This window comes from Leptosomus discolor, chromosome 2 (assembly GCF_034619465.1).
Source record: "Leptosomus discolor isolate bLepDis1 chromosome 2, bLepDis1.hap2, whole genome shotgun sequence".
Lineage (NCBI taxonomy): Eukaryota > Metazoa > Chordata > Aves > Leptosomiformes > Leptosomidae > Leptosomus > Leptosomus discolor.
The window spans coordinates 25,546,301-25,571,739 of record NC_141392.1 but is presented as its reverse complement, the minus strand read 5'-3'; the positions used below and the strand labels follow the sequence as shown (position 1 = coordinate 25,571,739).

The 25,439-nt window shown below is 39.7% G+C and overlaps 1 protein-coding gene across 6 annotated transcripts in view; it reads left to right on the top strand.

The window, feature by feature from the left end:
- The window catches only part of EFEMP1 (EGF-like fibulin extracellular matrix protein 1), a 47,867-nt gene extending 41,399 nt beyond the window's left edge, over nt 1–6,468 (top strand). For 4 of the 6 annotated variants that reach the window (XM_009957495.2, XM_086460792.1, XM_086460790.1 and 1 more), the window contains 5 exons: nt 726–845; nt 2,260–2,379; nt 3,902–4,025; nt 4,146–4,341; nt 6,310–6,468. In XM_009957495.2, the coding sequence (XP_009955797.1) occupies nt 726–845; nt 2,260–2,379; nt 3,902–4,025; nt 4,146–4,341; nt 6,310–6,468 (719 nt within the window). The remainder of the gene's footprint in view (nt 1–725; nt 846–2,259; nt 2,380–3,901; nt 4,026–4,145; nt 4,342–6,309) is intronic. The other 2 variants (XM_086460795.1, XM_086460794.1) reach the window with 1 other exon arrangement.
- Nucleotides 6,469–25,439: the final 18,971 nt, after the last annotated feature.

Here is a 25,439-nt window from a genome sequence, read left to right as displayed (position 1 = left end):
ACTATGAATGGAAAACATGCAGGGGGGGGAATATAAGGGGAAATACACTAAAATCTAGAGTGAATGACAGAGGAGCAGCAGTTAGTCAATAGCCTATGAAAAACAAGTATTATGGATTCCAGAGGTGATTACAGTTATATAAACTTCCCATTAAAAATTGCTTCTCTTCTCATACCACAGTGTTCTCATGTATGTTCTTAGGATGGGCACATCATGGAAAAAAATCTAGCACAGAAACATACCTTCCCCCAATATGGTCTAGGCCTTAGAGCATTGCAAAACTCCGTGGGCCTCAAAGGCTCATGTTATAATTATAATGGAATTTAATTTAAAAGAAAAAATTTTAAGAGTAATAAATGGCTCAAATAAATCTTAACCACTGCATGTTGAGAGGTCTTATCAGTATGTGTTCCTTTTATCAATTATTTATAGACACTTGGCATTTCATACCTGGAAAAAGACGTTGGAATGTGGAGTTCAATAGCCACAATAAACATTGTTGGAAGAATTCACCACACATTAGAATAACTCTCATTCCTGGAAAAATACTCTTTTTCTATATGGAATGTAAAGCATAGATCTGACATTGTTCCAGGGACTGCAGATCTATATTCATATAGTCAGCTGAGCTTGTGCTAAGCAATAGACCCAGACTAAGGACTAATTCACTTAATCAGCTTAATTACCAGCTACACAAGATAAAGATCTGTAATTTTTCTTTTCAGACATAAATGAATGTGATGCCAATAACCCATGTGCACAACAGTGTTACAATATACTGGGTTCTTTCATCTGTCAGTGTAATCCAGGATTTGAGTTAAGCAGTGACAGAATCAACTGTGAAGGTATGCCATTTTTTTTGTCTTGGAAGAGCAATTTTTTTTTTTAATTATTTTCCCAGAAATCTTTCTGTGAGCTGAGGGATATAATTCAAGTGGAGCCACACTGTGGGTACAGTTTGTAGCCAAAACCCTTAAGACCTTATTTTTTGTTGCTAATACACACCTTTGTGGCTGCAGCTGCATTCAGGTACACCTAGATATGGGTGTCTCTCTAATCATAAGTTCAAAACAGGACAGACATTACTACAGTTCAGATCACAGCTGGGAAGAATAAGGCTTCTGAATACTTGCTTCACAAACTCACTTGAATTGTGTGTGGTCTAATGCTGACGACCATTAAATGAATCAGAAAGGAATGCAAACTAAAAGCAAGTGCAATTTTGTATGTTGTTAGGCTTCTCTGAAAATAAAACCTCAAATTTTTGATTTTAAGGAAGCAACAATTGTGCTTTTGAGATGCTTTCAAGCCTGTGTATACAAACAGCATGTCTCCTGATGATTATACAATCAACACTTGATTTCCTCTGCCAGAGTCTCCACAGGGGTCCTCTAATCTCCTTTTGGACACATGATGATCTCACCCTTAAAGTCCATATCCTTTCTACCAGTCTTTGAGCCAAAGAGGTCTTTTTGGTTTACCACTGCCCTCCTAAACAAGCCAGCAGAGCTATTACAATGCTCCCTCTCCAAGCTTCTTAAGATAATCCTAATTGCAAGCCAACAGAACAGGGAGCAGCAAGTATGCAGCCTCCAAGGACAGCCCTGACACAAAATCAAGAACTGGGCTCAAACCTCAGAGGTGGTAGGAGGGAGTTATGCTGGTTTTCAAGCAATTCCCTAGTTTTGATACATTTAATTCCATTTCCTGTTAATAGCATATACTGTTAAATTCTGTTTCACACCACATTTCTCTAGCAAGGGACTGATGGTTACACAAGAATTAAAAAAGCAAAAGAGAATGGTATACACTGAATATTATTTGAAGATAAAAAAGAGGCCTTCCCCTCTTTCCCAAAGATCTACTTTATTAGTGTAGGGCACAAGTACAAAGGCGACATTTTTGACTTACTAATCTCATATCTGTGTTTTTTGTGAAAGTAATCACATTTTAGAATACTAAAAGTATAAATTCTTTCAATAATTATTTTCCCAAACCTGTTCTGAAGTCTAATATACTTTCTGCTTCCTCAAATCCAAAATTCTCATTCTGGAAGATTATTGATAAAACACAAGTAGAACTAGCCCTTCTGTTTGCAACTTGGAGGTGTTAAACAGTACATTTCAGGGTTTTGCTAACTTAATCTTTTCAGACAGTATTTCAGACAGTTCTTTCCTATTAGAACCAGCATTTACCTATTATATTTAGTTCTGTAACAAGGTAGATGTTAAAAAATAATAAGCTTTTTGCTCTCTGCAGACACTGATGAATGCAGAACCTCAAGTTATATATGCCAATATCAGTGTGTCAACGAACCAGGAAAATTCTCATGTGTCTGCCCTGAAGGATACCAGGTACTAGGAGGCAGAACATGTCAAGGTAAGTGCCCTCATCATAGCTACCTCAGTACTACATTATTAATGACACCATTTCAGGCAAGACTAATAATGCTTGCTATCTAAATGTTTATAATTCATGACAGTATTACCATTGTGTTAGCAAAAGACATGATGATAAAGCTTGTGATGATTAATTGCATATATTACATTAATTCTTATTTGAATCCTTCAGCTCAAACTCTTAAGTCCTTCAGATTCCTAGGACAAAATGTCAGTTTTTGCAGCTCTCAGGTAAAACTTGTCTTGGATGTCCAGGTAGTGAGTCTAAGTTTCAAAGATAAATATTTCTAAAAAAAAACTAGGCTTTTTTTTCCCAGACACCAAACATGGCTTTATATCATGTTTTATTTTATAGAGATTCCTAAATCCAGCCACAGCAGAAGTGAAATACGTGTTTCTTCTGGTAACAGAAAAAAAAATTCAAGACTTGAACAGCTTAGATAATTTATGTTTAGAAAATAAATGTTCTGGTCAGGTGCCACTGAATGCCAGAATTTTAAAGTTTGTATCTTTTCCCCACTGATGCTAAATGTCTCTGCATATTATTAGAGAATATTCAGAACAACATATTAATCACAGAATCACAGAATGTTAGGGGTTGGAAGGGACCTCAGAAGATCATCTAGTCCTAATTAAGTGCAAGAACTATTGCTTCTGTAATCCAGAACCCAATTTAACAGTCATTATTTTTATAAACAAATAGGTGTGCTAATTATTGGCAGAAGGTATGAGGAAATAACTAATTTTTATTAATATTTTTTATAAAATCCAGATTAATTTGTTTCCCTTAAGAAATGCTGAACATTGTGGGGTAGTTAGTTTGACCATCTAAAAATCTGTGCCTTCCGAGAGATTACATTTGAATAAACCCTTTCTGTGATGGTTTAATTTAAGCAGAGAGTAGTGGGATTCTGGCACTGACAGGATAATAGAGCATTAATACAGTGCAAGTCTGACAGTCCCCACCTCCATTCAGGGTTATTTTCCCAGGCAAAAAAAAGGAAGCTCTGCTTCGCACAATAATTAAGTCTTCATTATTCCTTTCAAAACTATTTTAGTTAAAAAGTACCCATTAACTAAGCATTTTAGTTAGACCACAAAACTCAGGCAATTAAAAGTGAGAACCTGCAAAAGGCAGGAAATCACAATTCTTCCTTAAAACCTTTTTCCTCTTTCTACCACGTACCTTCTGCTATAAAATAATTCTTTGCTTATTAGTAACTTTACAGCATTTCTACAGTTGCATTATATATGATTCATGTGTATCTTCAGTCAACTAAAAAAATCTTCAGACTTAATTAACACTCAAATAAATTTATTCCATTTCTGCACAGAGAAATCCTTTCTAGCCAGGCCCTAGAAAAGCAGGTGAAGAACATAGAAACCTATTGTGTTTCAACAGACAAACAGGTGGCTTTGTTGTTGTTGTTTTGAAGGCATTATGTTTTTGTAGCAAATTCATTTCCATCGGCTTTGATACAGTACCTTTTCCTTCCTCCTAGATATAAATGAGTGTGAGACTACTAATGAATGCAGAGAGGATGAAATTTGCTGGAATTACCACGGAGGATTTCGTTGTTACCCAAGAAATCCTTGTCAAGAGCCCTATGTCCTTACATCTGAGAAGTAAGAGAAAAATTAGTCTTTTTTTAGGATCATCCTCAACAGGCAACATGATCAAATGCAACAGAAAGCAAGTACCACTCACTTGCAGCTATCACAGTTTCATCCGTTTTTGTTTTTCAGCCGCTGTGTCTGCCCTGTATCAAATGCCATTTGCCGAGAGCTGCCTTACTCTGTTGTGTACAAATACATGAGCATCCGTTCAGACAGAACAGTGCCTTCTGATATCTTCCAGATTCAGGCAACCACTATTTACCCTAATACTATTAACACATTCCGGATCAAGTCTGGAAATGAAAATGGAGAATTTTACCTGAGAGTGAGTATTGGTGGGAGTTGGACCCTGAGTGTAGCAAAAAAACCACTAGTGCCACCAAGGTGTTATAGTGCCTTGCTTTTTTGACAAATCCATCAAATGTCCCTCTAAGAGTATCTCACATGCCAAACTTTATCAACTTGTTGATACTTCTTTATTAAATGTACTTCGTTTCCAATTTTTAACAAGCCTTTTACTTTTCTACCCAAACACTGTAAACTGAGAATCAAACTGTTTCTATCAAATGCATACAACACTAGTACTGATGAAGAATATTTAGCAATCCTGGGACACCCATCACAGATTCATATGAGATACCTCTAGGCTTTTCACTCTCTGTACCAACACCCATATATGTATTTAGGAGAGGATTATAGAAAGATTCCTTGTACAATTACTTTTAATGAAATTACTCATTTTTGCAAAAAAATAAAGAAATCAATAGCAGATTGGGATGGGGGGCACTGAGTTCTAGAGTGCTAAGTTGAGGCCAATTTACAAAGGTTTTGTGTTGAGACATACTTAAACCTTTATTTTCCCATAGTGCTGCAGCTACTTCAGAAAAACACAAAAGTTCAGATGACTTGTGATAGCAGTATTTCCGTTTGGGATAACACAGTCAAATTGATACACATGAATTAAAATGTTTATAACATCTGCATTTTGAAATTTTTTGGAAGAAATCTGGTGTTATTGGGCACTTCTAATATTTACAAATTCCTGGGAAATCCTTTTGCTTCATATGCGTCTTTACACTCAGTAAAACATTAAAACTTAAATCAGAAATATATTAATTGGAAGGTTTTAATTTTTGTTTATTTTTCTTCAAATCTGAAGATTAGTGGGGTTGATAGTACATACAAAAAGTGTACTAAGATATGGCATTGCTTATTTACACCATGTTTCCCCAAGATGGGAACAAGGATACTCATCTGTGTCTCACTTGTTCTGATATAACCTATAATCCAGTGCTTTTCCCTGGATCTATTACACATCAAAACCCCACACCTACCCCTAAATACAAACAGTTATTTGCTTAAAAAAAAAAATAAAAAAAAACACTCCGACTCTAGTTTGTGTTAAACCCCAATCTAGCCTTGGAACTGACTCTCTTTAGACTAACAATTCCAATCTGTTGACACCCAACAAGGAGTCACCAGCCTTAAATAAGGAAGCATGTGTTTATTCCTGCCAAGAGACTGCAGTAAAGAAAGGCTTACTTAAAAGGTATTCATATTGTTTTAGTAAAAGTCCGAGCTGTGTCTCAGATACAGCAGATGGATTGGATTCCTCTGTATACCCTACTCATTTGACATGGTGAGAAAATGTGTTGTAGGTGAAAGGAGGATGGAGTTTACCTTTTTATTATCATCTGTAAATGACAAAGCTGTTTAACAAACTAGCAGCATGCAACAGACAAGGCTTGTCAATGTTTCACAACAGCATGATCTCAAACTGGGAAAAGAACTTACAAGATGGGGATGGCAATAGGCAGATGAGCTGCAAAAATTCCCAGTCTTTACAGGGGGAGCATGACTTCTGGAGTACAAGACTTGAGACAGACTTAGGGCTTCCCTCCACTGGACGAGCTACATTACTGTTAAAGACATTAGGTCTCTTGTTTTACTTATTCTCTATATATTTTAAAAGCTGATAGATGGGGATAAAAACAAAGACCATCCTGGGATAGATTACCACTTTTCACTCCTTTACGAGAGTCAGCATAACCAGGAACAGATTTTGCAGTGCAGTTTGTTCCTCTGAGCCCTAGTCAGGTAAAGTTTTCCCCGTAGCAAAGCCAGGTGTGAGATTAGTCATGGCCATTTAAAAACGTTAAAAGAATACTTGCATTGTGTATCTCTGTGCTGAGAGCATTTTTACAGTGTAGTAACATACAAGCACTCTCTTGACGCAACTAAGGAATCATTTTAGATTTGATCGAATTAAACTTTTTTGGTTTTGTTCTTTCAGCAAACAAGCACCGTGAGTGCAATGCTTGTGCTGGTGAAATCACTGTCAGGACCAAGAGAACACATCGTGGATCTGGAGATGCTAACAGTCAACAGTTTGAATTACCGTACAAGCTCGGTGTTAAGATTAACAATAATAGTGGGACCTTATGCATTTTAGTGGTTTTCAATAACCCTTCACTGGCACTTAAAGCAGCCAAAGAATATTATCTTAAAGAAAGCACTTACTATTTTATTTATAGATTTCGCTCTCTTTTTTTTTTTTTTTAAGATTTGTTTAGTAAGTTGGTATCTTTAATCCACACATTACACCTGTAATTCAAAATTAGTAGATGTGTTCCATAATATAACATGGGCATTGTCACTTTCTGTATAAAGATTTAAATCTTTATTACCTTTCTTGGACTAGATACATACTCTGCTTTTGTATGAGAACTGTATGTTCGTACTATCCTGTAAAACTTCACACCCTTCCTAGCCAAATAGGTCACGCAATTAAAAGGTGATCTTCTGTGTTGTTTTTATTTTAAATTCTAATGCAGCTACACTGACAATCTCAAAAAGAAAAAAATGTTATAGTATGAATGATACACAAAGTAATGATTATCTGATAAGCTAAAATATATTTCTTCTTTTTAACTACTTTGTAACAAAAGATAACAGTCAATAAAAATCTATTTCTGTAGACACTTACGTGCTATCAGTTGGTTTTTCTAATTTGGGTTGGAAGTAAAGTTACGTTGTGAGAAATATTTTGCATTGGGTTTTTGTATGCAGATTGTGTTAACCACACTACAGAATAACGTTCTGCTCTCTCCAAGAAAAACAGACCATAGGAAGAAAATTTCTCCAACAATAAAAGAAACTCCAAGAGGAAAATCACCATAGGCACACATGTCCATGCTTTCTCCTGAGAACACTGTTGGTAATTACTGGTTAAAGGGATACAGTATTTTCAGACAGAAGTTAACATGCTATTTTTCCAGAAATATTAAGTTGTATACTAAGAATTGAGTGCATTTTCTTATTAAGTTATATCATTTTCAGGCACTCGGTCTTATTCCTGCTCTTACAACTGAGATGTATCATGTACAGTGTTCATAAAATTTATTTCTAATTCAAGAACTAATAACATCTTTTGTAATATGTAAAATCTTGTGTCTTGTTTAAAATGTAGTGGCTAATCCTTTGATGTACAAAATTTTTAATAAAGATCTCTTACCATATTGTATTTTCTCTTTTTTGAGGTAGTTTATTAGCCACATTAGAGGGCTGAGTTGTCAGCTACTGTGGGAGTCAGTAAAGCCCCATTGAGTTCTGTGGAGTCAGAATGACATAGATCTCAGTCCATACAGTATTAGTTCAGGGAAGACTAAAAACACAATTCCTTTGTAGAAGGACAAACTTACTACTTAATGAGTTTTAGTTTTACTGACACTAAAAAAAGGAAAAAACATACCAACATACACACATTGCTAGTTAGTTGCTGATTTACAGGCAGGAGCCTCTTTTCTGCTTAAAATTAATTTTCTATAGAAAACATTTGTGAATAGCGCATACCTTATACACAGAAAAAAATCTCTTGTGGCACAGACCCACAGATTCATATTTATTGAGTATGTCTGTCACTCTCGGTGGTTGCTTTCAGGGGATGTGCCCAAAGAAGCAACAAGCATAGACAGAGAACTTGGCATCCAGAGGTCCTGCACAGCAAAACAGCAAAAATTCACTCCAGAATATGACTTAGAACAGGCCACAACTGCCCTGGTTTAGGGTGACACATCCCCCATGCTCAGACAAATTGCAGAGCAGAACCCCATTATCCAATGATCATTCCTTCAGGCAGTCATTTGTGGCTTTAAACAAATACTTCATCTGCCAAAAGGGTCAGAGCACATGGTTATAGCATAGGCCAAAAAATAGTGCTAGCGCTGGGCCGCATTTTCTTCTCCTGAGGCCCTGGAGCTGTGAGGTGAGACCTCAGGTAGCCTTCATCCCTCTCTGCAGAGAGGAGCTCACCACTACAAAGCCAGTTGCTTTGTAGAGGGATTTAATTGGCGTTTTCCATGGTGAAAACTCTGATACAGAGTGTTTGGCTTGTAAGAAGCTCCTTCCTCTCCCCCAGAGGGATTCCTCCCCATTCATCATTGCTACAAATCTGCTTGGTTTGAAAGGCAACTCCTCATCCCACACATATACTGAACAAAATGCCTCCAACCTCCTCCCTGCAATTCTTGTGGCAAGCAGCACATGCTCGACTCCATGCATAGTTTGTCAACTAACATTTTCATTCTATGTAGTACATCCTCACAAATGAGCTATGCTGGCCCTCAAGGATCCACCTCTATCCCCAGCATCAGCACTATTCTTTTACACCAACTTTTAACTTCCCAAATGTAATAAAGTAACGTTTATATACATATCAAATGGCACTAACAGCAAAGGCAGCTGTAGCTCGTACACATGCCCAAGCCATATTCAGCCTGCTCATTCCTTCACATCTCATCATGTTCATAGACTTGGCTTAACCCATTTTATTTTTGCACAAACTGTCCTGTCAACCACCCCACTTCCCATCTGTTTGCAATATTCAGGTCTATATAAGACCACTTAGAGCCCAAACTAGCCAAAACAGAGGTTATCACACAGCTCAGGAGCGCAGATCCAGCCACTTGCCATTATATTGCTACGAGTTGGTTGAGACTTAATCACAGTCACTGGGTGTGGTCATTGCTCTCCATGTGGAACATTAATCACAGCACTTTTATGGAAGCGGGGAGCTGAGATAACAGCAGCCCCTCCAAACCAAAACACAAGCAAGCGAGCAGAGCAAGCCAGAGACTACAGCAGGGCTGTGCAGAAATTGCAAAGGGGTGGTTGGTATTGTTTTGGATAGGGGTGCGGTGTGTGATCGAGCATGAGAGTGTCCAAAAGCAGCCCATAATCAAAAGGAGAAGATGGTTCAGAGCCTGAACAAGGAGAGCTTTTGTACACCATGCTGTGCCAGAAAACCTGTGTGGCATTAGGAGGGAAACCCACAGGTTCATCCAGTTCTCCAGGAAAGCAGGACTTCATATGTTCCTTGTAAAGGATACAGAGGTGCAGCAAACATGCAACAGGAGTTTGAATAGCTACTTGGGTTAAAAGGGACACTGGAATCCCAAGAAATTATATGAACAAAGCAAAAGTTCATAGTGTTTGCTCAGCCTTCATTATATCCTACTGGCATGACCGTTATCAATAACACACTCCAGGAAAGATTATCATATAAATCTCTGTCACTGTTAGAGAAGAATCTAAGTCAGGATCACATGCAAAGTTTAATATCTTCTCAGAAATAGAAAACAGGGAGAAAAAAAAGTAAAAAAGATAGGACTTCGAGTAAACAGAACTCAAGCAAATAGAAATGCAAGTTCATTCACTTCCCCAAGACCACCTGAACACAGTGCAGTGGGATTATTTTGTTTGGAAGGCTCACAAATGCAAGTTTATTGTTGAATCCCGTTTCCATAACTACAAAGAGTTGCTTATGTTTTGAATGATCATCCATGTTTCTAACTTTATAACTCTCCTATTAAAATATAGAACAGCTGCTGCCCCCGTCAGCTGTTCAGCATATGGAGCCCACCAGGGACAAAGCCCACTGTTAACACGGAGAATTATTTTTAACGCCCTCACATTTCTAAACCTCACCATCATCTCAGAAAAATGGCACGTTTCCACACTTCCCAGCTGGGGGAACACCTGCATAATGCAAAACTGAACTGTGCTGCATCTGGTACAAAACCCAGTTTTATTCATCTGGCCAGCAGAAAAAGTTATCAGCCCCAGTGAACAGAAACAGGGCAAAAAGTTAACTGTGTTTTATATCTGGGGAAAAGCAGATGTCTAGTTAAGATGTTTATACTGCAAACAGTTCCGTATATATTAGGAGGAAAGAAAGCTGTTTAATAAAATGGAGTTGGCTTACAGTTGCCTAAGCAAATTTGAAGGACAGCACAACAGCTTTTGACATTTTTGCATGGGAAAAAATAGTCTGATTTTATATTGATATAGATTATGCACATTGATCAAGTAATAATTTTTTTAAAAGTTAACTCTTTTTAAAGCCTCCTATTTGTTGTGTATATTTGCTAGGCAGAAAAATCTGCAAACATTGTGTCAGAACAATGTGACAAAGTAGTATTAAAGGCTTCCTCTGATTTATTCTCTGGTATCTCTGAAAACACTGATACGGGGTTAGTGGCTGTGTGGCCAAGACACACAGCAATGCTTGCTGCAGATCAGAATACTAGATGTAGGTGAGCTCTGGGGTTTGTTTGTAAACATGGTCACACCATATCAGTCAAATGCTGTTTCTGCTCTCGCTTGGGAGAAATATCTGATCCAGAATCCAAACAGTCCCAGAAGGGACATCAGCACTTTGCATCTCTGCTCCCTCCCAGAAATGTTTGGATAATGAATATTTTTTAATTTAATACAATTTTGTAATTTCTACATAACCATACAGTACATACATATTCAAACAGAGGCAACATTCTCACTAACATGCTTCAGATCAGACCTTTGAAAGCAAAAGGTGCAGCTCTCACTAAGAACTTGAGCAGCGCCTGCCCTGCAAACACACTCTGGTGCACTTTATTGCACAGCTTTAATGAAACCTTCATTCTTATTTCCACTCCCACCCACCCCCACCAAAGAAACCCCCTAAAGCCTCTGCAGTTCTGGTCTACAAAACCTCCCTATGCAAAGGCATGCACCGTCCCCATCCGTACACCCGAACAAGCACACAGAAAGGCTGTCAAATTTAGCAGCCTGCCAGCTGGGTTGACAAAAGTAACATATTTATGCTGTTAAACTCTCAAACCACAATCACGAAAGTTACACAGACACCTCAAGGTCTAAATCCTGCCAATGCCGCTCCAGAAACATCTGAACCCGTGACCACCTCCTCTTGAGGGTCACATTTTCTTCTTGCACTTTGAGTGTTTCTGGAGTATCTAAGTGTAATATATAGGAATGTTTCCTATACAGAATATATACAACAAACACCCAAGTGAGAAGTCAAAAGAGCAAAATTCTTGCAGGCGGCATGGAAACTAGGAAAACAAACAGATTTTGGAAGCTCGGAGTAAGGGCTGCAGAGGGGAAGCCAACATACCAAAACAGCAGGGTAAAAGGCGTTATTAAAATCAATAAGTCATCCTCTGAGAAGCTGAGGTTGTATACGAATGAGGAAAATAGAAATGTTCCTGATATCTGGAAGGTCACACGTAAAAACAAACAAGACAGGCCAAAGGAGCAACTTGCAAATGCCTGGACTAGCAAATGAAGTCTCTTCCAAGCACAGCAGAAGCAACCTCCCAGGAGGCTGATGGGGCCAAGGGGTGACCTACACTTTAGGGGAACAAGCAAAAAAGATAATGCCATGGCAGAAAAATTAAGTGCAACTTTCTATCATGTTCCTGGAGGAGGAATTTGGCAATACCACTATGCCAGAGCTGTTCTTACAGGCACCATGTCAAAGGACCCACCTCAAAGTAAGAAGTGGATAGATCAGGCGGAACAGCAGATTTTGCTAATGATACCCAGTTGTTCAGGTAAAGATGAGCATCCTCTGCAAAACAAGGCCTTTATAGTGCTCTGAATATTGAGCAAAACCATGCCAAATAAAACCAAAGAGGATAAATGTGTAGTGACACACATGGGGGAATGTTATCCCAGCTTTATTTGAACAGTTAAGGCCCCTGAACTGACTACCACCTCTCAAGAAGATAGTGTCAAGGTTATGACAGACCGTTCAAAGGAAACCACAGCTCCAGAAAGGAAATCCAGCATCAGGAATAAGTGGAGATGGAGCAGGGAATGAAGCTGAACATTACATCCACTGCATCTTGAACACACCATGCAGTTTGGGTCCCATTCCCCCAACACCTTCTTAAGGCAGAATGTTGGGAATGTTAAAGGTCAGATCAGTCTGAAAAATAACTGCACAAATTCACAGAAAAGACTCCGAACACCCATTAAATACATGGCTGGCTGGACAGGAGCTCTTCCCCTGGCACCTGCAGGCACAGAGGAAGCATTTGCAGCTTGCTATTAGCAGCTTTGAAGTTGTTACATACCCTTGCCAGCAGCTCTACCATCAGCAGAGTCTGTTACAAGGCCAAATGTCTACAAACTGAAAATCACATCAAAAAGAAAAAGGGGCATAGCCTGCACAAAGCATTTTGATGCTACATCCATCATTTGCATTAGCAACGTTTTTGTGAAGTTGCTGTAGTTGGTCCATGGTGAATCACCAGCACCCAGTTTGGCAACCAGCCATCACACCCAACTCAGCAGTGGCCACGAAAGCATTAAAGCAAACTCCATGGGCAGCGAACACTTGCAAAAAAAAAAAAAAAAAAAAAAAAAAAAATAGCCTCAAGGGAAAAAAATTAACTCCTGCCCAGTTTAAAGGCACTGCCTGGAGGAAGGTGGCAGGACCCAGAACACTGTAAATAATGGTGTTTCTAGGAAAGCCACTTCTGGGCACACTTACTAGACATGAACTGACCCTTGAAGGGATTCAAAGCTTGAGGCTGAAGTTTGCATTTGCTGCTTTCTCTTCCCATAGTGAACCAGGTTACAGACAATTTTGTGACCCAGGGTCAGTCTAAAGACTACCCCCAATATTTAGTAGGGCTGTTTTGTTTCATAAGAGCTTTAAAAACTGGCAAATGTAGGTAGACAGTGGAAAACATGAAGCAACAAGCTGAGCACTCACTGTTAGGTTGGTGATTTTGTACTAAAAACCAAATCACAAGGATTGAAATAGTAACATGAAACTTTAATGGTATCGGAAGATTTCTGCCTTTGCTCTGGTATGCTGAAGAGGGGAAGACCTAAATTATACAGTGAACATCTCCAATAAAGTGCTAAAATTTCATGGACAATCAAGCAGTAGTTTCTTCTAATATATCACAAAAGGCTGCTGTTTCTTCTGTTTTCTGCAAACACAGAGCAGATCAAGCTGACATATGCTTATGTCTTACTGCAGGCCAGACTCGTGCATCATTTTCCCCACTAGTACTGGAAAACATCAGACTGAAACCACAGTGAAACCTTTGCAAGAGACATTTTGAGAGCTCACTGCGTCTCTAAGCACGCTGGTTACAGTTTGGCTTCCCACTTTTATCAGAAAGCTTCCCCTACTCCAATAACCCATTTTTTCCCTCTGCTATATAGTAGAGGCATTGTTGGCTGTTACGATTTCCATCATACCAGGTTGAAAGCTGCCCAGATCCATCACAAGTAAACATTTTTCAGGAATATGTTTCTCTGCTCAGTTTAAGAATCTTTTCCGCCATTTCTGGAGTTGGCAGAAATTAAGAGGAAGCTGCAGTGACATTCTTGTGAAGCTTCAATTTGTACTTTGCAGAAAAGCTGTTCACATAGAAGTGTAAAGAAAAGCTAGAAAGGCATCACATTTACATCATGCCAATGAAAAATGAAAATAAAGCTCTCCTGAATGATTATGCACACGTACACGTTACATATGTATGATACATACATGCAGTGGTGATATGTAAAGAAATGATGGTCCAGTCAGTACTATCATCCCATGCAATTCCACCTGCCTGCAAGGTACCAAGATAATTAAAACCCATCTCTAAGCTAGCAGCTCATTGGCACAGCCTTCCCCTATCAAAGTTAGCAGTTAAGCCACTATTCATCTGGACACAATTTGATGCTTGTCCCTAGGCCAAAATCTCTAAACCAGGTTTATTTTCAAAGACCAAGTCCAGTAGCTTGGTATCTTTCTCTTCCCCTCAACTGTGGGAGATGGTATAAGCTCTAACCAGCTTGGGGAAAAAAAAAACAAAAAAAAACCCAAAAAACAAACAAACAAACAAACCACATACCTTTGTAAAATTCCCACATTCCGGCTTTAAGCATCTGTTACTGAGTTTCTAAGATATTCAGTCAGAGCACCGAGTGCTCAAGGCACATTTCGGAGGGGGGTGGAGCACCCCCAGCCCACTCTCACCTGTCTTTAACTTGCCTCTTCAGTGGGCTTTGGGCAGCATCCTGACACATCCTCCACTGCAGCCTTTTCTTATCTGAAGTCAGCCCTTCCACTGCTGTGACATTGCTGCAGGGATATTTTCCATCTTTTGACAGCAGAATATTTCTTTGCCTTTGAGCTTACCCAAATTTGCATGCTCAGGCACTTAGGATCAAGGCTTTTGCTCCGATTGCTCTTGACCACCATCACCCAAGCTGAAAACACTGTTCTTCAGTGGGGGAAATACTATTTAGATGTTTAGAAAGATCAACCTGCCTCTGAAAATAAGACATTGCTTTGAAGCAGTGTAGGATATCTGGTGACAGGGGGCATGCTTTCTTACATCACAGGCCCAAAAGTCCCCCTGATCAGCTATGCAACCTGGGGTATTTCAACAGCTGTCTTCAGCAGACACTTCCTGACGTTGCCCGGAGTCTCAAAAAGGACGTAAAATATTTGTAGTAATTCCCTGAACAAACCCAAGAGGCTTCCTCGAAGCGGAGTCCTCAGCTCTGTTGACTTGCGTTTTTAAAAGGTAATATAAATTCCACTTACACTGGTTTGTTTTGATGTTGAAAATTGGTCTCCATAGACATGGTTGAAATCATGCCCTGAAGCACTGAGGCTGGAGCCAACAACCACACAGCCCTTCGCCAGTACAGAGCTGTGAAGGTTTTAAAGGTGTAAATGCCATCCCACCCGCTGCAGCGGGACTGGGAGAGTTCAGGGGAGACCAGGCACAGACAGGGTGCCCCATCACAGAGGGAAAAACCACAGCTGTGGCCACCCAGGCACTGGGAGAAGTCTGTGGGGTTCCCTCTCAAGTCACACCCAACTCAAAGCCCCATCCCACTGCTCACACATTTCCTTCACCAGGCATAGACAAGGGGGCAAAAAGCCCCAGAGAGACCATAGGAAGCCTAAAAAAAATGTTTATTATTATTTTTAAAACCTTATCACCGTGCAGAATTTCCCTCAAAGGCTGACACACAGCTAGGATGGTGGTGGTGTTTGCTAGGCAGAAACAGCAATAAAAAGAAATAAGGGTGAGACAAAAAGGGGGTATATATGGAGAAATGACAAGTAGAGGTTTTTATACGGAAATTTATATCAACGGTAACATTCCTGTCTAACACAAGCATTTTAATACTTCCGGATGCAAGCCTCAAGCCAAAATCCAGTGAGGTCTGATGTTACGATAGTGTTTAAGTTCAGGGATGCTGAACGTTTCGCAAGAGCTACAGGTTTTCTCAGCGCCAAAAACCATCCAGAAGAACAACAAAAAAGCTTTTAATTCTCCCCCAAATGACCCCACCATAATGTCCCAGCATGAAGCAATCACAGAGCAGAAATGAGTCCTGAGGCACCAAACCGCCCAAGTTGATTTGAACATTGGGATGCACAGACCACTGTGAAACCTGCCCACCCCACCCCAATTGTGGGGAGAGACACACAAAAAGCAGGGGATGACCTATATTTGAGAAAGCATTATTTTCTTTAAGCTGTTTTCTTCCCTTCCTGCTCTATGACTGCTTCTGCCACCTGCCTCCACCACCCCGGCGGCAGTGCTGCAGCCCTCCCTACCACCGCAAAGCCCAGGCAGAAAGCAGCCGTCGAGGATTTCCCTGAAAGGCTGGCTCCGTTTCGAATAAAGTGCAGGATTGCTCTGCCAAGGGCGGTATCAGACTGAGATCAAACCAAGAGACACGTTCCCCAGGTCAGCAGTGCAGCAAGCGTTAGCTCACACATATGATAAACTGTTCAGAACAACTTGTCCCAAAGAAGCTGCTGCTCCTCCACCGCTGCCAAGGCCCATTTCTGCTTGGTTTAAGCACTATGCCAGTTCCTCCCGTATAAGATTAAGCTGCCTTGAAGCAATTTCAACTTACACATCTGATATTTTGAGCATTTTCTATGCTCTGCAGCTCAGGAGCTGGCCCAGCCCATGTACTACCACTTCCGCTTTTCACCTCCTGTCGCCCTTGCAAGTGCTCACACCTTTTCTGGGACTCCAAAACACCAAAGGGGTCATTCAAGGAAATAACATTTCCCTGAAGAACAGAACTTGAGCCATCAGTGTCATACAGCTCAACTCTGCAGGGGCATCAACCTGATAGCAAAGTGTACAAGACCTGTTTGCTTAGATACATCCATCATACTGAAGAGTAGTTTCCCCCTTTTGAGACTGTTCTGGTTTCGTTAAATCCCATTAGTTTATTACAAGTACCAATAACATATCCTAGAAACAAATAAATGAGCTTTTAAGCCTAAAAGATTAGTTTCAAGACCATCCTGGGTGGCTCCAAGTTAAAAAGGCAGATACCAAATGAAAAAAATTCAATAATCTAAAAAGTCTCCAAATTCCTTATTTGTTTACTTATCCAGCTACACATGAATAATTTCAGTCTAGCACAGGCTTGTTTGGGTGCCAGATCTTGTTTGCAAGTCTGCTCTGTGAAAGGCAAATGTACAGTTGAACTTGGATGCTATGCAAGTATCAGCAAGCTATTAGCACTAATTGCTAAATAATTTTTCCAAAAATTAGATTAAAAATAAATCTCAATGCCTGCGGTTGTTGCTGGTTACTGCTGTGAGGAAAACAGTTACTAATACACAACTGGTTGGGCTCAGACTATAAATACAATTAAAATGCTGCATTTACCTAGCCAGAACAGTAACTATTTTATGGAGATGTGTTTCTCTGCATTAAATACAAGTTCTGTACATTTCTGTATGCACCAACAAAATGGACAGATCTAAAGGGACACTTGTGTGCACAGTAACCATGATATTGCAACTCTGCTCACAAAACAAAAAAATTTGCAGATGCATCTCCAAAGCCATCGGTTAAACCATTCAGATGAAACACAATTGTGTAACAAAGTTAGTTATAAACAAGACTATGGAAAAGCAGGGGAGGAAAGAAACTTCCTGAGGGTTTGGCATTATTCTTAGTGATGGCTGAATGCATTTTGCTTAATTTCCAATGTAGTCAGAAATTCAAATAAAACTTGAACACCATCTGTTTGCCACAATCCAGAGACAACAAAGATTGGAGACCAGAAATCACGAAGATGGCAGCAGCTACGTGCAGATTTTGCCTATACAATCAGTTTGTATCAGACTGGGATCAGCAAGAAAAGCTGTCTACACTTAACATGGAAAAAGTTTCTTCTAAGTGCAAAAACATTTGTAACTGAATCAGCACTAAATTGGTGGAAAGAATATATTTACAAGGAAAAAAATTTTACAAGAAAATTTTGCAACTGTAATCAATTCCTCCATGAAAAGAGTCTGTGCTCAGGTCTCTGGACAAGCAAAAGGCAGAAAGCACTGGTGAGGAATAGTTTCCAAAATATTTGCATGTCAACCTTTACTGTAATTATACGGATCTTTAGTTTATTCGCATCTCCTGTGTCTTTATCATGAAATTTAAAAAAAAGTGCTGTTCCTTGCATTTGTGAAGCTCTCCAAAATCAAGACACCTGCTGAAGTTTTTACATTTGTGAAAACAGGAAGATTAAAATTCCATATTCAGAAACTCCACTTAATGAAATCAACTGAATAAAATATCCAATAAAAGCACAAAAATCTAAAGCAAACTTAATTGTGATAACTGACTTTAATGATGTTATATGGCAAAGCTCATCACAACGAATCACAACCAAAACTTGTCTCCACAGTATTATTTAGGATGGGTTTCACTCCACCTTACCCAGACAATAGGAACAAGATGCATGTTTTCATTTATTACAGGAAAATCTGTAGGTAATAGAAGGGCTGAGGAAGCATATCCATAATTAAAAACTTGGAGGCACAGTTACAGTGCAAGTGTGTGCAATAATACTTCATTTTCCTTCTCCCACTAACATTTCTGCACCTAACTTTGTAACTAAGATTTGCACATTTCCCTGAACAAGAATAAATCTGTGCAAACCTTTGCCCTGACATTTGCCTGGCGCTGAGACTGAACTCTTATCGCAGCCAATACCAGCACAACTGGGCACACAGGGTGACACATCCCATCCTTCTGCCATCAGCAATGCAAGTCAGAGGACACACGGGTGGGCTCCCACCAGCGCCCAGCCCCTCTTAGACATTTCGGGTTTGCAGGATGTGTCCTGCCAAGCTACAAAGCTCAGGCTAGGAGGTGCCATCACCAGCTGCCTGGTCACAGAACAGAATTCCCCTCCAGGAAGCATTAACTAACAGCCACTCAGTAAAAGACGGGTGCTGAACAGAGACCCCAAATTGTCACAAATGCATCCTTAGCAGTATTTCACTGCAGTCCTCAAAAGCGTATTCCCTCTTACATGTAAGCAAGGCACAGGAGCCACTGGTGTTTGGGGCCAGCCCTGGCCAGGGATACCGCTGCAGAGGCCAACAATCCCCAAGCCTTGCAGAGTCGGCCAAGAAATCGGGTTTTATTCCAGCTCAGCCACTCAGGGTGAGAGGCTCACAACCTCACAGAGGCTTTAAAACCTTCCCAGGGTCAAAAAAATCAGCCCTAGCCTCAAAATTTTGCGGCATGGCAAGTCAAACTCCTTTTCAGAGCAAAAAGGAGGGAGAGAGGATTTTCTTTGAATTGCTTTTTCTGCTCAGCCTCTTTGGAGGCTGTGTGTTTGCTGGTGCCCATCAGCATCAGCACTGTTATATGTAGAAAGTACTGTGCAAGTACAGCTGACCACGCACCACTGCCAGGCAGGCGTCATAGCCTCAGCACAGCCTGCAGAAAGTAAAAGAGCTCAAAAAAAAAAAAAAAAAAAAAAAAAAAGAGAGATTAAACTCATGCAACTAAGGTTTTAGAAAATGCTGATTATAGTGCATTTGAGAAACACTTTGCAGCCATGCAATTAAAGCATATAACACAACACATATCCACAAAGGCAAGATTACAGAGGTAACCTGGATTTTTCACATTTCCTTTTGCACACTCGGCCACAAAGCCCAAAGCTTCCAGTGTGGGAAGCAGGGAAGCTCACATGTGTGCATGGGTGATGCGAGTGGGTTACAGTAGTAGCCAGGCTATAAACTACACAACCAGGAGATGGGTCTACATGGCATGAGCTTTTGATAAAGCAGAATAAAGTTTTTATTAGCATACTTTTACAACTACTATCAAAAATAAAAGTATCAGACTAAAGAAGGTTCAGGAAGAAAACAAGAAATTTCCAGATGACAGCTTGTTTGTCAATCATGGCAGGGGCAGAATTACATCTGTTTGAGGATTTTGCAAGTAGAAACTACCAGACTACTGTTTGGAATTGGAAAAAATATGCATAATCCTAAATGAAAAAAAAAAAAAAAAAAAAAAATCACTGAGCAAAGATTAAGCAAGGAAGAATACAGAGCTAACATGATACACTGGATATTGCTGCCCTGAGATTGTGTGTTTATACTTGCCTGTACACCCACAATCATTTTAGTATCTTGAGAACAGCAGTAACAATTAAAAATCATTTAATAATAGGCATTTTTTCAGAACTGGGGTGTAACCTCTGAAGCCAAAGGCAGAGGAATAGAGTATCACCTATCCTGGGAATAGTATGCTGAGAGCTGTTGACAAAGATCAATTCAGTGACACAGAGTTAAAAATCAGAGCATACCACTGAGAAACTCCTGGTTTTCCTTTAGATGCACTTTACATCCACTACACAAAGAGTTACAAATAACTTATAAAGGTTAAATTTGGGGGGTTGGCATGATCTCAGGACAGGGCAATGCCTGAAAAATCTCAAGGTCAAACACGCAGTATGAAATCAAATGAGAAAAATCAAAGGTTGAAGTTGAATCACTGAAGTGTTACCAGCTACCTGCCACCGTGAGCTGAAGCATTCCCCCTTCCTCTACTACTTTGACTTCTGCAGCTGCTATTAGCCTATTAAAATTTTTATATGATGTTCTACACATTTCAGGTCCCAAAACATGGTTGACTCCTTAGTTTTAAATGGCAGATACCCTTATGACTATTAACATGTATCACTATTCTCTTATTACTTCTACTAACAATGATGGCATTTTTCAAGCTAGTTGCAACTTGTGTAAGTAACCATATAAATTAAACACCACATACTTTATTTCTTTACTAACCTTTCTTTCAACAATGCAGCAATGTGCATGTATGACTATAGTAAGCGGAATTTATAAATGGGTCCGACTATAAATCATATTTTTATCAGCCTTAGAAACTTTTTACTGCCTTTTTATCCTTCATTTCATAAGAATATGTGCTATCTGCTCTGATTAGGAGGACCTATATCAAGGTGTAGCTCTTATTACGTGCCCCAAAAGATAATAAATATTTTAAATTTTTATTTTTTTCCTAAGCAAAAAAACCCCAAAAATTCATATAAACATTTAGGGATTCCAAGGAGTCACTTTGAAGAAATAAGTTTATTTTGAGTCTATCATATTTGTGTTCATGGTAAAATTTGAAAGTTCCACACAAAGGGTTTGACCTAGCCCTGCTGAAACCAATGACATTTGTCACAGCAAGAGGATGGAGCCAATGCGCTGGAAACAGATCAAGGACACGGCACAGGCTAACAAACTGCTCGATCATTAGCTCTTAATTTAAGCTTAGACCTCCTTTATAAGGCGAGTGGGTGAGGACATCAAACAAACCCAGTATCAATCACCACATCCACACAGTTCCCAACTGCTATTTATAGTTTTACGTTGAAATTAAAGAGAAAAATGTGAACTGTCATGCCAAAGGGGAAAGAGATGGAACAGATACAATCCGTAGGACTCTGAGCTGTAAGGCTGCTGCTTCATTCCAAGTGTGCCATCCACCACGCTCACAGCACTGCTGCAAGCTCAGACTTTGTCAACACCCAACTTTTGACAAAGTTTCAAAGACTTCTTCCTTGAGTTTCATAGATAGCAACAAATAAAAAGAATTCAATGGCTAAGATGTTCTAACTATTGACAAGTTGCAGGCAAGTGATCACCTCCTCACTTTTTATTGATTTTTACATTACATCCTCCTGTCTTTCTCTGAGACTACCAGGGCCTTTCTACACGGCATCACCAGCAACTTTGAGGCTTCCAGAGCTTTGCTCTTTGTAAGAGAAGCTCTATTAATAATTTTTTTTTCCCTCTTACTTGAAAATGCTTTTTAAAATTAAAACACTAAGTCAAAAGTAAGTACTTCCAACGTGAAAGCCTAAGTAATCATTAAATAGCTATTTCAGAATGTCACATCCACAGCTAAATAATCATGACCAGCTTTTCAGCAAAGGATTTGAAGAGTTCGAAATTTACCTTTTTGATTGTTTTTGTGCCATCAGCTGACACAACATAGATCAATCACACTTTGCCTTCGAATCTCTCGTCTTCACCCCATGCTCCATTGCCAGCTTGACCCGTGTGATCAATCCTTATCGCTGCCTTCCTCCATCTTGTCATCTTCTTTAATTACCACCTCTTTTACTGATCCATTTGGTGCATTAATCCCCAACACAAAGCCTTCCACCATTGTCTTGCCCCAAAACAGACAACAGCCCTGCAAGGTGCTGCAAGACGGGGGCAGACCCCAAACTCACAGCCACACTCCCAAGCAGAGCAGTGGCCAAAGGGATTTTAATCAGGCAAATGCATCCTCACATGACAGCAAGAGACAGCTCATGTTGCTTCCTAAAAAAAATAGGAAAGCAATAAGGAAATACATCAGGCCTTAAAGCTTGTTAAAATTTGCTAGGGATTTAAGGCAATAGCGAGTGCAGTCCCACTAGCTTATGTGTTACCACACAGGAAAATTCCAGACAATTTTTGGGTTTTAAAATGCATAACAAAACATGTTTCATCTATTTTACATGCATTTTCTTTGCTGGATCAGACAGCCACTTGCTCATCAAACAAGGGTCTTTGCTTTGTTTTAGAAACTACCTTCCCAAAAGGATGCCCATCCTCAGTCTGCCACTGCCATTTGCTCAGTTTCCAGGCCTGGGCAAGTAATCCAGGGCCTAGGGTCATTTCAGACCTATTTGTATGCCTTGGTATTTATCATAATTCCTATCATAATAATTTAAAATTAGATCTTTGGCTCTGCACAGCCAACAAAGGTCTGCATGGCCTCATCGGTTGGTACAGAGAGGAGCCTCAAGCAGTGCTCAGCCCTTGGATATGATTTTTGAGGAAAGGTTGCCACAGCATAAATAATTTTAATTTGGGCACCCAAAAACTGAATTGACAGTGAATGAGCGCACACATCTGGAAGCTTTGTGCATTACACACGATGTTCACTTTAATTTCTTTCTAAACTAAAGATACAGGTCACAAGTAATTTGTAGTGTTAAAAGGGGTGCTAATTCAGTTTTGAAAACAAAAATTATCCCATACCGGCATAGTGCTTTTGCATTTATGCTTGTTAAACTCTGGCTGTTTTGTCAAGAATAAAGCATTGAATGCTCAGAGTTCATGTAAATGCCTGAAAAGGCTTCAAATCACACCTCTAGGTCCTCCTTTTTAAACCACAGACTTCCCATTGCACACCCAAAGGGAAGAGCACTGTCTCTTGTAAATTTTGTGAAATTTACCAGTTCTGTAGGTTTTCCCCTTCACTTCAAACAAATAAAACCAATATTTTCTGTGCCACTTATTCATCCCTGTAACACAAAAATTGCCCGTATTTCATTTGATCATACTGAAGAGCCAAGCTGGGGATTTAACTCAAGGATTAGAGCTTTGAAGTAACATATTATGAAAAACAAACAGTTGTTTTCTATTAATTCATAAATATTCAGTCTACCTTCTGAAGTTTCCAAGCAAGCTGTGGAGGAGTTGTGTGGGCAGAAGCTGCACTCTATGGGCACCACCATAAAACCGCCAGAACCCAGCTTGGGCGGCAACAGGAGAAGCACATCCCTTGGTTAGCTAACCAGTGCCATCGTACGGCAGAAGATTAAATACAGATGCATGAAATAACTCATTTTAGGTTCTTCCTCTGTCCAGGGAGCTTGCTGCAAATGTGCGCAGGGTATTCTCAATTTTTTCACTACAGAAAGGCCAAGGCATGATGAGACCTCCCCCAAGGGCTTTTCCAAAAGACTCCTGCAAAGATGTATAGTATAAGGGATAGCCTCCAGGACGAAAAATGTGACATTTCACACTGCTCTGGAGGAAACACATTCTTACCCAGTGAAGTGTTTCAAAACAGTAACTCTCACTACAGTTGCTCATCCCTCTGGTGAAGCCAAAGACACTTCAGTGACATATTTTGAGGAAAAAGAAACTCCATTGCCATAAGTGGTCACTTTTAAAGCCTTTTGCTGAGCTCTGTAAGGCATTCTCTCAGTCAGGATTTGGAATAACAAGAGAAGGTGACTTCCAAACATGAACAACGGGACTGCCCAAGACCTACAGAGCAACAGCTGCACTGCTTGGGTACAACAAAAAAAAATACACCCAAATTACTTCACAAATCACAGCACTGATTTGAGAAAAGGGGATTTGCATCTGCAAGCGTTTCTTATAGGTTCAAGCACTCACTTAAGGGAAATACATGGTTGTAGCCGTCTCCAGCTTACTCTGCAGGCCAGCAAAATTTGAGGTGATCGCAGGCTTGAATTTAGTTATCCACGTCCTCTGCTCTAAGCTATTCTCCATTCCCATAAACCTAGTGCTCCTGCATCACACCTCCCTCCCGCTCAGGGAACAGGGCAGGGTACAGCTTACAGGTATGCAGGAGAGGAAAGAAGTAGGACTGGTGCCACCTTAAAGCAGGATAAGACACAGGTACCCCATCAAGCTAATACAAGCCAGGAGTGAGATGGGAGTGGCTGGGTGGTTTGTTTAATGCGGTAAGCCCACCTTCTTACTTTTACTCTGAAATCCATCATTTCAATAAAAGAATACACCCACCTGCCACAAGGTTTGATAACTAAGTTCATGCAAATTAGTCTTCTGAAGAAAACAGTGAGATTTACTCAAGTAATCATTACAGCTAATGCAAACTAATGAAATTTAGCAGCATCTGAAAGCTATCATAAGAGATAGGGCAGGGAACTAAAGCAGAGCTAAACATTATAACAATAGGGGGAAAAGACCAAGTAAAAGAGAAAAGAAGATGCTTTAAAATCATATTTTTTCAATGTATACTCCCAAGGTATCTTTAGAAAATCAGGATGAGTGCCATGCATCCTGCTGGAACAAATTTACCAGTTCAAAAACCAGTTACTTGCTCGGGTGTAGCATATGAACAGGCTCCTGGGGCTATTTAATGCTGGTCCCAGTCACATTCCATAATTGTTTTTCATAGCTAGTAATGAAATCAGTAGATTGAGATGTCCTACCTGGGCATGGTGGTATGGCTGGAGCACTACTGGGAAACTTTACTGGAACAGCAACAGGAGCAATTTCTTACTACTGTTGTCATTATCTGCAACAATGGCAAAAAAGGGGAGAATATATCACTGTCAGGATAAGGTTTTTTATCTTAAGGTAAGTGCTATCTTTGTCTTTCCCTGAGTTACTTTCACGTAGCTAGGTTTGTGTAATGGGTTGCCGTGTTAAAAACAAACAAACAAAAAAACCAACAACAAAAAAAAAAACCACAGAACAAATAAAATAATAAGTGCATATACTTCACACCAAAGCAATTTAATAAGCTCAATTTAATCTTATGTTATAAAGTAACACACAAACTTAAGCCCAGGAGAAAGCATGAGCCATAAGAAGCTGTCTCATGGAAGACCATATGCAAAATGGTAGCTGCCTTTTGCCACGGAAGTTGGTTGTATGCTTACCATTCACTTAAAATACGCATGCATCAGTTTTTTACACATGTATGTGGCTTTTTTTTATTTTTTTTTTTCCTACTAGGGAGGCAATGGTTTAAATGAGATATCTGTTTAGCTGCAGGATGAGCAGTGGGCTGTGGATAGAATTGGGTGATTAATTACAGATGTATCCTGACCAAAATAAATAAGTGTCTTAAGACTAAGTGGATCATAACTAATTTCCCCCCCCCCCAACTTGGGAAACTTTAATGTAGATGAATTTTCTGCTGCTATCCCACAAGTTGCACCGGTGCACCTGGTGAGCTGGAGAGGATGGGACATAGACATACAGGTTAAAAC